We start from the raw sequence: 13,020 nt of genomic DNA, 5'->3' as shown, positions 1-13,020 counted from the left end.
GACCTGAAGGTACGCCATGTCACTCCTCTAGAGCGTGAGCTGTCATCAGCTGACCTCCCTGATGTCGCGCTGGTACTTGGTGTTCATCTCCTCGGACTTGATGAGGTCCCTCCTCGCCGTGTCCACGTCGTCCTCCAGCTCTCCGACGCGCGCCGACAGCGTGCCCAGGCGCTCCTTCATCTGCGCCACCTCCACGTTCCGCTTGTCCAGCAGATCCTGCAGCTCCAGCAGCCGCCCGGGCCCCTCGATGTCCCGCAGAGCGGTGCCATTGGTCACGCGAGCCTGGAGTCCACAGGGGCGCACACGTGAGTAAAAAAAAAGACTCGACAAAGCAACTCCGCGTGTCGTGACGGGTACTGCAAGATCCCACCGTATTGGTCCAGTGCTCGCTGAGCTGCATTGGCTTCCAGTTGCTGAACGAACACATTATAAGGTCACACTCGTTAAACACAAAGTGCTTGCCAAAGATAAACCACAATACCTTGCCGATCTCGTCAAGGAGCATAAACCCTCACGCGAACTCTGGTCATCCTCACAGGGCTTTTGGCTTAGCCATTGAACAAAGCTAGCCACTGAACACTGCACCACGCACTTTCAGACGCACTTCTGTGGCCGTCTGGAACCCTCTTCCTTCTAGATTGACAACTCAATTCTGTAGAACTGATTTTTGAGTTTAGTTTGTTACCCTTCCCCCACACCTCTGATTCACATGGTTGGTCACGAACGGTGCGAAAGACATTCAACATACATAATGACACACTTGACTGGAGTAGCTTTCAGGTTTAGTTTGGTCACGGCAAATTAGTGTCGCATAGCATTAGACATACACCCTACGTACTTGTTCATAAGATACAAAATAAAACAACTTTTTGCTCTTTCAATTTGATCTTTATAGATGTTTACAAATAGGAGTGCCTTCATGCATATGAAGGGCGACAGTGTTGTGCTTCTTTCAATGTTGTGTTTCTATTTACATTTAAAATCGATGGTCTAGGTATCGGGGATCAAGAGGATGTTGAACATCTGAGTCAGCACGACTGAGATCTTTGGTTTTAATCCCAAAAAGCCACGCGTGATTGAACCAGGTTCTCTCCTTATTTGCCCTGTTATTATAAGCTCATCAAGCAGTAGAAATAATGTTTTTTTGTCATGTGCTGCCATTCTGGAAAAAGGGAGGAGCAGTGGCGCAATGGATCTATACTTCCCCGTTTAATGCTGTATATGTCATCTGATGCTCAGGGAGTGGTGGCACAGCAGGCAATTAACCCGACAACCCGAGGTCAATTCGCAGTCATGACTAACATCAGTGACGAGAAATATCTCAACTGTTCCTAGTCCCTCCCTCTCTTTACTCGCCCACAACAAACTAAACACAAAGTGCAGTTCTAAAGAAACGAGTTTTCAATCTAGACTTAAAAGTACACAAGCTCCAGTGGATTCCTAATATCGGAAGGAAGAGCGTTCCAGACGGCCGCAGAAGCACATCTAAAAGCGCGCGGTCTATTGCACGCGGTTATTACAATGAGCGGCAGTTGGGATCAAAAGCTCAAGAAAAATAAATCAATGTGGCAACAGCAGAAGTGGAATGACTGCGATTTCTGGATTATGCAATTAATCCGCACGTCACGGAACGATACCCAGAATGAGACCTCCTCCAGTTTTGTAGGATAACCACTCGTCACATTGACCATGGCCAAGTTTTAAAGTGCACCCGAGTGGACAGATCAGCACTGATACCGGACCAACAGTGGCGTTTCTCTTCTCACTTCATGGACCTTGAAATTGGTGAAAAAACAGCGACGAAACTTACAGATTTTTCATTAAGTAAAAAAAAATAGATTTTTCATTAAGTAAAAAAAAAAAGATTTTTCATTAAGTAAAAAAAATAGATTTTTCATTAAGCAAAAAAAAATATTTCCCCCCCCTTCCCCCAGCCCATCTTAAAAGCAGCGTTTGACACACTTTGCACTTGAGACTTATGAAAGTGTCATCGGCGAGAATTAAGTTTCTCTTGTATTTAAAACCACTCGAGGAACACGCTTTAAACTGTGACATGTTAGGCGTGCGGGAACACATTTGGAAGCTGTTGGGGCAAGTAGCCATGGGGGCTCATGTCAAGTAGCCAAGGGGCCAGGGAGCTATTAATTGAAAGGACGCAGCATATTGCTTTGTCCCATCTGTTCAAAAGTTGGGGGCATGTGGGGAGGAGGGGGAGGAGGGGGGGGAGGGGACAGCAGCTGGCTGCCATGTTCTTCATATTTTCATGCCCATGCATCAAGCAATTAATTTAACGATACCTGTAAAATGAATTTGTGTTCCAGCGCGGTTTCCGAATGTAGGTTTGTCATTCGGCCAGGCCGTCCCACCTTTGCGTGCGAGGTAAGGGGTCGCAGCTCTGCGGAGTTCTGCGTTGGCGGAGTCTCGATCTCCGTGGCGTCCTCGGAGCCATCCCCGGCCCTGCGCTGGGCGTGAGCCGCCTGCTCGCGCAGCAGCATGAGCTGTGGGGACACACGCAAAGCAATGAGTGGCACAATGTTAACAACACAAGCCAAACTACCGCGCGCACCCTAAGAGTGAGCGTTCAAGTTTGTTTAACCAGGTGAGAACCCAAGAGGCCAGGATGGCCTCATTTGCAAGAATTTACTGGCATTAGCCTGCCAGTCGGGGCCAATGCTTGCTGTGTATGGCCCCGACTGAGTAATTAGCCGTGTAATTTTTGAACGTGGCAAATTTGTGCACCGACACCGGCACACAATGGCCTCCTCTTGCGAATGACGTCAGGGGATCTTTAATGTCCATCATGGTTAGCACGGTTGACCACGATTAGCCAACTGTGCACCTCTGATTGGCACGGTTGGCCATGTACGGTGTGAAAAAAGTTCACCATACATACGTGGTTATTACATCCGTAGTAGTAGTAATAATAATTAAAAAAGAGTGACCACTGGATTTGAATGGCGAGCCTCTGCAACAAGTGGCAAACATCTTCTTGGTTCTTTCGGTAAAGTCACGTAGAAGGGAAATAATAAAAGAAATATAACATTCAAAAATAATATAATATAATAAAATAGTTATTTTTATTATTTTATTATTTCCCTTCTACGTGACTTTACCGAAAGAACCAAGAAGATGAAGCCCTGCAGTCACGAAAGCTTTAAATCGAAAAGTGGCAAACATGCTAATGCTGGGCCGCGTCACTGACCAAACTCGTGTTGGTTCCATTTAACCAGGCCCATTCTCTTTCTGAGCTCAGAATAATTCGTACCATTTCGTGGGAAGAAAACTGTGTTCATACTGTAGGAAAAGAGGTCACTTCCATGGAAATGTAGAGTTTCCATCACTCGCTTGGGGCTACCGATGGTAATATGCGTCAATCCATCACTAAATTTTAACAAGTAGACACTGTGGCTTTTGGCTGTTAAAATAAAAATGTGTTGCTGAGCTGACATGTTTTTAGATGGTGTTTATCTACATTGGTGGTCTATAGCCAGTGGAGATCATTGTACATTTATATGGCAGCTGCTCGCATGTTGAAAAGGCAACCAATGTTGACTTCTTACTGAGCAGTGCAGCTTGGAGGGAGTATGGGCTGAGTTTACCAGAGCTAAGATATATACTCATAGCATCATCATCATTGAAAGTCCTGCTGCTCCAGCAACCGAGCTAGAAATATGAGACTAATGGCAATCGTCACTGACATACAATATTTTCTCATGCCATTTGGCTGTTCGGCACGAGCGCTCGGGTCAGAGCATTTAAACATCTGCCGTTAAAATGTGTACGGAATTTAGCAAAGAAATGCTTAATAATACACCGGGGATGGCTGCTGATCACATTTAAAATGCCCTCCCCATTATTTGGAATAAATGAATTCGAATGCCCATAAACAGTGACAAATACCCCGGTGCCAAGCCCTAGGCTATTAAAACAGCACCACCGCCGCTAAGAATGAAGGACCGCGTGAGGGAATAAGAGTGACGGGAGAATAATCAGAGCGCACACGAGAGCGGGCGTGAGCAACGGGAAAGATTGAAATCCTGAAACGTTTCGACATCGCACTGGCGAAAAAGATTCCGGCAAATAGAAGTCATTCCGTGGTTTGATTTTACCATCGCTGCATCACTCTGACACACCGCCCCCTCTGAGCCTCAGAAATCCAGGAAACCTACACCCACAAATCTGTTCATAATACCTGCAGGAAAAAAAAGTTAAACTATTTAACGCTTATTATCATTGCGTGTGATGACACTGCACTAATGTTCCATTTTTATGGACTAATAAAAGTTAAAACTTTCACATTATTTTAATGATCGTGTTGCCCGTTTTGCTGTTTGGCACCTCTGTTCACAATGGCACCTGAAGGAAATTATTTCCAATTATAATACTGTCATAATTTATGTTGGCTCCATGGCTTACAACATCACCTAAGTCGCTTTGGTACTTACTACCCACCAGATTATGCTGTTTACTCAGCCCATTTCAATTGCTCAGCCGTCAGAACGGATGGCTAAACAGGCATGTATCCTGCATATCTGCCCAGAAACATGGCTCCACAGGTGTATATGAAATTACACACGTGATTTCACCCAGCAGGACAATGGTTAGCACACACTGCAATGGGGAACCTGGCGAACTAAGTTCAATTCCCGACCGTAGCTAATATCGGTCGCAATCCATACATGAACTAGCCCTACCCCTGACTTCCCACTTCTCCAACTCACATTGACCAGTGTGGTGAAGTATAATAATAATAAAATACAAAACCCATGACCAATACACGGAAAGCCTTCATCTGGTAGTGGATCCAAAAATGGCACCAATTATTTCATTATACTTTGTAATGCAATAGAATGAACACAAATAGCAAGTGGTTTTACAAGGGAGAGAAAAATGACAAGCACATGTGCGCGCATGTTCTTTGTGTGCGTGTGTGCGCAGGCGTGTGTGTGTGCGCAGGCGTGCGCGTGTGTGTGCAGGCGTGTATGTGTGTGCGCAGGCGTGTGCGTGTGTGTGCAGGCGTGTGTATAAAGGTCAATGTCAGCACGACTGCGACCACAGCCCATGAGCCAGTAGCTCTGCAATGCTCCACAACCCAATGACAATGAGGTCCGCTCCCATGGAGCAATCCATGCACAGAATGGACCCAAGGGAGGGGAGGGGGGGGCCTCACAGTGGGAACCCGCGAGCCCCCCATGCTTTGGCCCGGGGCTTCTAAAGGTTTCACGCTCGCGTTCACAAGATTTCTCCAGGTGACGCCGCACCACGGCGCTGAGCCAACAGCAACAAAAAAATCACACATTCTCCTCCACCGCCGCCATCGTCTTTAAGGTCCTTCAATACAGCGCTCGGGCACACAGAGACTCATGACGCGAGGACGCTAGGACGCGAGAATGCGCCTCAATGTTCTCTCATCTTCCATCGCTCCGTGGAATCACGGGTTTTATCACAGACTCAATTTACCAAACACCGGGTCCTCTGCGCAGGTGGCTTACGTCACGCTGTGCGCAACCGTAGGTGGAGGCTGCCGTCTTACCAACAGACAACTCTGCACGCAGCCCTAGGCCACCTCCTGGGTGTGCCCAAAGCAAATATTCTTATACATCAGCTCACGCTTGGAAGATTTCCCGAGTGAATGGCCAATCGTTGTCGCATGACCAGCTGCCGGAGAGATGCTGCGTGGCTTTTGGTGAAAGTCTAAGTTTCATTTTTAGGGTAGTCTGCCCAATCCAGCCCAAGCATAACGGTTAACAGAATGTCCTTTCCGCAGACAAACGATTGAACTGGAAACTCTCCAGCTGCGACAATGGCTGCGAAGCGTCTCCACACTGCGCTTGCTTCCTCCGGTGAATACATAGTGGCGACCAAAGCATCACGCCGTGACCTTAAACAGCAAACAACACGAGCAGCAGTAGAAGCACTGCAACTGGGCACCGTTTGGCTTCTTCGGCACTTTACCGAGTCGACATACATCAGAAACACGCCGACACGGTAGTTTACATCGTTCACTTTTGGACACCTTCTTATTGTGGGCAAAGTCAGTAACAATGCTGAATTACAACATTAAATGCAGGCGTTGCTCTCTCGTTTGCGATGAAGTGATTCAACCGACGAAGAGACACAAACAGAGCGAATTGATGTCCGCACAAAGAGCATTCGATAAGATCATTGCTAAACTTAGCATTAGATCAAACAACACATGTCAATTGCATCACAGGCACCTGCGGGCGAATTGTATTGCTGTTTTGGATCTCAGTACCAGCTGTTCAATCACTGTTAACGTTTACATCGGATGTGCATCTCTTTCGCCTACCTCTGCAGTCATCTCGCATAATGCCTGGCCAGATGGTGAAAACAGTCCAACTTTTTGCCACGTAATAAGCAATACTTCCTGAACAGATGCCACACATAATCGAATGATCGCTAGAGCCTTAATTAATTGTAGTTTCATATCACAAACACATAAGTGACCGTAATTGAAAAAACGTTGTCAATGCACTGCTGGATGAGGGCCTCCCTGTGTGTCTTGGTCGTTGGGGTTGTTTGACCATACTTCACCTTGCTGGTCAGTGCCGGTTGGTGAAGGAGGGACTAACGACCGGTATGGATGTCTCACGCCACCGATGTTAGCCGTGGCCACCAACCCAACTCGGGTGGTTGGACTCAGTGCCGTGTGCTAACCACTTCACCAATACCATAAAACAAAAACCCGAATTAGAGTTAGTGATTAATATTTTTTTTTACAAGTAAATGCATCTCTCTGCCCATATATTTATTTGTCAGCCAAATGCGGTGTTTCCCTGCTGGAACCTTTGAGACAGAGGTACAAATTCAAAATTTATCTTGGTGAGGTCAAGTCCATCCGCACGACAACTGCTGTGAACGTCTCACGATGTGGTCTTCGATTTAAAGCTTTCGTGACTGCAGGGATTCATCTTCTTGGTTCTTTCGGTAAAGTCACGTAGAAGGGAAGTAATAAAATAATAAAAATAAAACATAATAAAATATTATGTAAAAATATAATATTATGTAAAAATAAAACATAATTAAATATTATGTTTTAGTATTATTATTATGTTTTAGTATTATTATTATTTTATTACTTCCCTTCTACGTGACTTTACCGAAAGAACCAAGAAGATGTGGTCTTCATTTTAACTCGGTGCTGAGTGGACCCCCGACTGGAACGCAAAATTACAACCATTCAATTGCGAGGCAGGCACGGTGCCATCCTGCAGGCATTATGTCCATTACACAACTATGTTATTGTATGAAAATGGTTGTGTTCACTGGTGCCGGCACTTTGAGCGAGCGATGAATTACATCACAAAACAAACACCGCCATGGATGTACCGTCCCGAACGTCAACGGCGCATCATAAAGAGCAATGCAGCAAATGTCGGCGCAGTAAATCGTTTCGAATCAATCTTTATCTTCTTGGGGCCACGTGATGTTCTAACAGTGGTTTGCCAATGTATACAACCGGGGTTGCCACCTTTGAGTGATGAAAACACTGACAGATTTCGGAAGACATCTACCGTACTTTAAAAAGTGGAATGGATGCTGGGAAATCTGTGACAGTTGGAAACGCAACATTGCCACCCTTTTGAGCCATTGTGATTAATTGTGATTGTGTGATAATTATCAGTGTTAAATGGTGTGGTTTAATGAGAGGATATCACATCCTTTAAACAAATGGCATCTGGCCACATGCACCCGGCAGTCCCTTAAACACCCAAATGTAAGTGCCAACCATTTTCCTAGAGTCCCAGACCAGGATATCATTGGGTAAAAAAGGCTGCGGTGGAGGATATTTTACTCGCCGCTGAACAAAGAGACAAAAGATCAAAGTTAAAAACATTCACCTCGAATTTACTTCGCAATTATATACACAGCAGGGCGAATCACATGCTGCCAAATGACTGTTGACATTTAAACTCGACATTCGCTTCCTGCCAAGCTGCAGCTGACAATTGAAGCACGAACCTCAAAGGTCGCAAACGGGTTCCGATTCCTTACCCGTACCCGGCCACATCAGGGTCGCTAACGGGTACCCGTACCCGGCCGTACCCGGCCGGGTACGGGTAGGGTACGGGTATTGGGTACCTGATTGCGACCTCTGGGATAAAGCCATGTTGCAGGCGCGGGTGGGTTGATTCTAGGAACTTGAATTGTGAGAAGAGACAAGACGTTGAGAAATGAGTGACAAACGGTGACTCACCAGTGATTCACAGCCTACCCGTACCCAGCCGCACCAGGGTCGCAAACGGGTACCCGTACCCATTCCCGGCCGGGTACGGGTCGCCGGGTATCGGGGGGGAACGGGTATCGGGTACCCGATTGCGACCTCTGACAAACCTGTACCGCACACGAATGCTCCAGCAGGGCAGGCCCTTTGAGCTGCCTCGGGCAGGCAACTCTGTGCTTCCCGAGGACAGCAAGCATCGAACCAACAAATTCCCCAAACATTCCCATCCAAAACGCCTGCATATCAAAAACTAAATTACACGTAAATTTCGATTTAATGCTTTCGTGACTGCAGGGATTCATCTTCTTGGTTCTTTCGGTAAAGTCACGTAGAAGGGAAATAATAAAAGAATAAAAATAAAACCTTATAAAATAATTCTCACAATTATTTAATTATGTTTTATTTATTTTATTTTATTATTTCCCTTCTACGCGACTTTACTAAATTACACACTTTCAAGGCGTTCAGGTGCTCGGCTTGTCCACGTCTGCACTGTCACTTGCTTTCCGTACCAATGCAGGGAAGACAGGGTTTGGTTTTTTTAGGTTTGATTTCAAAGGGATTACTACTGCATGACAGGTTATGCTGGTCTGGAATAAATGCGAAACCATAATCTGTGCGTCTCGCCTCTCCTTCGAGGGGAAGTGCAGGACATGACTTTGCTGGGTCAGGGGACAGCTGATAAGCAGCAGGCAGGGTGCGCTACACTTTATTACGTGCCAAGCCGTGTCCAACGCCGTATTGGCAACGTGATAGCGATCAGCAGCTGGGAAATGCCTGCTTCTTCCCATTAAGAGCGTTGCAGATCGCCGCGCCTGGCCGGGGTGGATACAGACGCGGCTATGCAGCACCTAACTGCATTTGCGCTTCTCGAACTCCCACCCCCCCCCCCCCCCCTCTTATCTTCCAGCACTCTACATTGACGTGGATGTTCTGTCGTTCGGCACATCCGATTAGCGCGGTTGGCTACGTACGCTGCAAAAGAAGTTCAACACACATACACATACATCTGGGCAGAGAGCTGAAGAACCAAGGAATAATAATGCTGAATGTTTGTGTGCATACTCACACAAAGACAAAAGATCCCCCGTATAGCCTTAACAGACTGCAGGGGCAAGTGCTGTTAGCGAGCACCTATGAAGGCCGGCACGGCACACGAGGGGGTTGGTGGCCAGCACCATGCTCGGCCGCCTTTGTCTCCCCAGTGGCAATGTTTACACATCGCACCAGGTACTCATTTGAGGCTGAGTTGACCTAGGGGAGGCCAAAGACCGGTTCAGGGTGCACGTGGCCTGGTACCATGGTGACGTCACCGCCACTTCGTGGTGATTGGTGGCTGGTGTTGTTACGCATGCTCACTTACTACGGCGAAGCCGTTTTGTCAGTGCACCGTTGGATGAGAGCCTCCCTAAGCCATGCGAGTAATAAAGATATTTGGAGTATACTTCACCGTACTGATCAGTGGAAGTTTGTGAAGCAGGGAGCATGGAATCCCTGTACAACAATGCATTTTGTTGCATCGCCCTCTGCTGATCACCGCCCTAGCACAGCTCCACAGCACCCCAACGTCAACTCGGTGTACACGATGGTCGCCACATCCAAGCACTATCCAGGCCGCCCCCCTCCGCCTGCTTAGCTTCTGAGATGGGAGGAGATGAGGAATATTCTGGGCGATTCGATGACAGGCACACGTACCCGTCTGTTCTCCTCTAACTCGTGTGTTTCGTAACACGAGTTGGATATACCGCGATGAATATATAGTGGAAACGTGTTTTTATAACGCGGATTGGCTATAACGCGATTGAGTGAACAGAACTATGTCGCGTGAGTAGGAATAAGAGGTTGTACGGCTGCCTCGGCGTAGCATCGCACAAGGTGGGATGCTGCTGGATGCTGCTGGATGCTTCTAGATGCGACCCATGTGCCTCAGCCTTTGTCCAGCCTGCAGGCGCATCTCACGCGTTATCGTGGACTATGCTTTACCCTATATTATACTTTTTTTTATTATAACAACGCGATTTTACCATCATGCTCTTTTCTTCAGAAACGCAACTACGGCGTTATAGGAAAACAGCAAACACAGCAACTGTATTTCTGGTGTGGCCGATTAATTTCTTTAGAACTGCTTTTTGTGTTTAGTTTCTTGTCTTCCCCCGCACACCTCCCATTAGCACAGTTGGCTATATACGGTGGGAAAGGGGTTCAACATGCACACACAGGCACAGTGTCCATATTATAATTATATTTAAATTTGTATGTATTATTTTAATTTTAAAGTCACAGATACAACGCTGTCATTGAGTTTGTACGAATTTTGTCACACGGGTTCAATTTGTCACAGTGGCTCATATCCAGCTCAAAGGTCACGAGCAAAAGTCAGGGTGGAACTTAACGTTACCTAAAATGTTACACGAGTAAGAATTGAAATGTTTCCATTGCTCAAAAAGGCACGACACGTTGCATATATTTACTCGGGGGCAGTGGCTTAAATTCCACAGTCCTATAACTGGGGCAGTCTCCCCATATAATAACCACTGTCAAATTAATTCTAGATTTGAAGCTTTCGTGACTGCAAGGATTCATATTCTTAGGTTTTTTCGGTAAAGTCACGTAGGTAAAACATCAAAATGAATAAAAATAAAATAAAATAAAGATCACGACGTTTCGGAGGCAACACAAGTCTCCGTCATCAGGTGGGATCGTCACAGCCAGATTAGCTGCATCAAGTGAGGCAATGATTCAAGATGTAATCCCTTAAAAGCGAGTTGAGGGGGGAGGAGAGGGGGGAGGCTCATCAGAATGTGGTAGCCAATGAATGGAACGTATCGGGAGGGAGGGGGGCGGGGCCAAAAGGGTAAAATTACCACAAAGTGGTAGTTGTGTTGCTGAACATGTCGCAATGATAGGACTAAATGGTAGTTAGAATGAAATTCCTGTAGTATATACTGTACATATTTATGTCCAGGTCACAAGGTTGCGGAGAGTAACCCATCGGAAACGAGTAGGGTTTTGTATATATATGAAAAACGGTTGCTTATGCAATCAGTAATGTGTAATGAGACAACAAAACTTCCAATCAAACTCACAGCTAGAAGTGCAACTCCCCTGCATGAGAAAACAGCATCGGGTAACTACTTATGCAGTCCTATGTATTGTCCTGCAGATAGATTTCATTGGCCATCAATCTAAAGCAATTTCTAATTCCTTAGAGCGGAAAAAATATGTATACGTGCAAAACCGAAGTAAACGTGATTTTTTTTCTATTTTCAATGCAACCATTAATGGGCAGGTGGCGGAGACCATCAACTCACTGTGCTTAACGAACACGGTTTTAAACAAAGGTGGCTCTCCAAATTCAAACCGAAGATCTCAACACTGCTGCCTCACTGCTCTGATATGATAGATATTAACCGCCCCCCCCCCATCCCGGAGCTACCCAGCCCCCTGTCTGGAGGCTTCTTAGACATATTCTTAGACATAGTTAAGAAAAAATTTTGTCGGGAACAGTTCAAGCCATGGGGCTGTAACTCACTCACACAGAGAAGCAAATGCGTCTACCCTGCCCCAGCCAGCGGTCAGGCAATATCTATTCCTCAGCTGTATTCGTGGGTCACACAAGCCTTACACTTAATTTCCTCTAACGTGTCGGTTCACAGGGAATCGTGGCTGATGCATGGTGACACAAATGTGACCCCGGCAAGATTGATCAAAGTGGCGACACTAAATCTGCTGGATTGTAGGATGCCTCTCAATAACCTGACAATACTGCGGCATATACAACGGCCTTAAGTGCTTTAGCTTTCATGCAGCACGGTTTAGAGGGGATTTGCTTGCAGAGCTCAGACGTCCCAGGGTAGTTCTGTAGCAATCTGCCACGGACATGAAAGGAAAATGAAATTTAATCTAGCAAATCAGAAGTCAATGCAACCATCAGTGAAATGCAAATCAGGTTAATGTCCAAATCTGTATTACTTGAAAGAACCAAAGAGTATGGATTCCTGCAGTCACGAAAGCTTCAAATCAAGATTGCAAAATATAATTTTGCTCGACGTTAGAAAAAATACACGGAGGAGTTATTCCGAATTATTTTTTTTTTAAACGAACGGCTCTACGTTCCGTTCTCTTAATACTTGTTTTAGAATTGTGCACGGTGCGACATCAAGTAATACATGATGGTGATTATTGTTTTGCTACGCAATCATTTTGTCACTATAAACTCATGTTTCAGACTGAATTGTGCACAAGCAGCATCGAACGCAATCAAACATCATAAATGATTCATTTGAACGCAGGGAACCAAACAAACACCAAACAAACCAATCAGGAGAGTAAATTAACTCCGAAGGGAACTGCTGCACTGAACGCATTGCACACGTTTAACAAAACACAAACTCCACATATCGCCAAACGAAAATTTACTTGTGCCGTCAGACTGCAAAAAATGAAACATTTGAAGGGGAAAAAAAAACAAGAGATGCGTTCGTCACCAACAAAGGAGAGGGACGCACAAAGGCAAAACACGATCGCGAGTGTGAAGGAATTTGCTTTGCAACAATTAACGAAGGCTAAGAAAATCTATGCGCGCACGTAATGCCGGAGGTGGTATAGTGTCCCTCTCCAGTGAGCTTCGATGAGCATGATTTAGGCGACGCAGTCGTTCTAATGAACTACACACGGCGAGATTCTCATTGCTTTTGGCAGATGCATTGCAGCGGCGTGAGCAACTCCAGCAGTCATAATCTCACGTACTGTTGTGTTTATACGCGTGCGCAATG

The 13,020-nt window shown here is 45.9% G+C and overlaps 1 protein-coding gene across 13 annotated transcripts in view; it reads right to left on the bottom strand.

Annotated features, from left to right (window-relative positions):
* Positions 1 to 13,020, bottom strand: part of LOC133350332 (liprin-alpha-1-like) — a 351,308-nt gene that overhangs the window by 114,470 nt on the left and 223,818 nt on the right. For all 13 annotated transcript variants that reach the window (XM_061564572.1, XM_061564571.1, XM_061564574.1 and 10 more), the window contains exons 5-6: positions 2,367 to 2,498; positions 55 to 282 (exon numbers count right to left, since the gene is read on the bottom strand). In XM_061564572.1, the coding sequence (XP_061420556.1) occupies positions 55 to 282; positions 2,367 to 2,498 (360 nt within the window). The remainder of the gene's footprint in view (positions 1 to 54; positions 283 to 2,366; positions 2,499 to 13,020) is intronic.

The sequence above is a fragment of the Lethenteron reissneri genome, chromosome 33, assembly GCF_015708825.2.
Source record: "Lethenteron reissneri isolate LAM-NWPU_2019-01 chromosome 33, ASM1570882v1, whole genome shotgun sequence".
Classification (NCBI taxonomy): domain Eukaryota; kingdom Metazoa; phylum Chordata; class Hyperoartia; order Petromyzontiformes; family Petromyzontidae; genus Lethenteron; species Lethenteron reissneri.
This window is presented reverse-complemented; position numbering and strand designations above follow the sequence as displayed.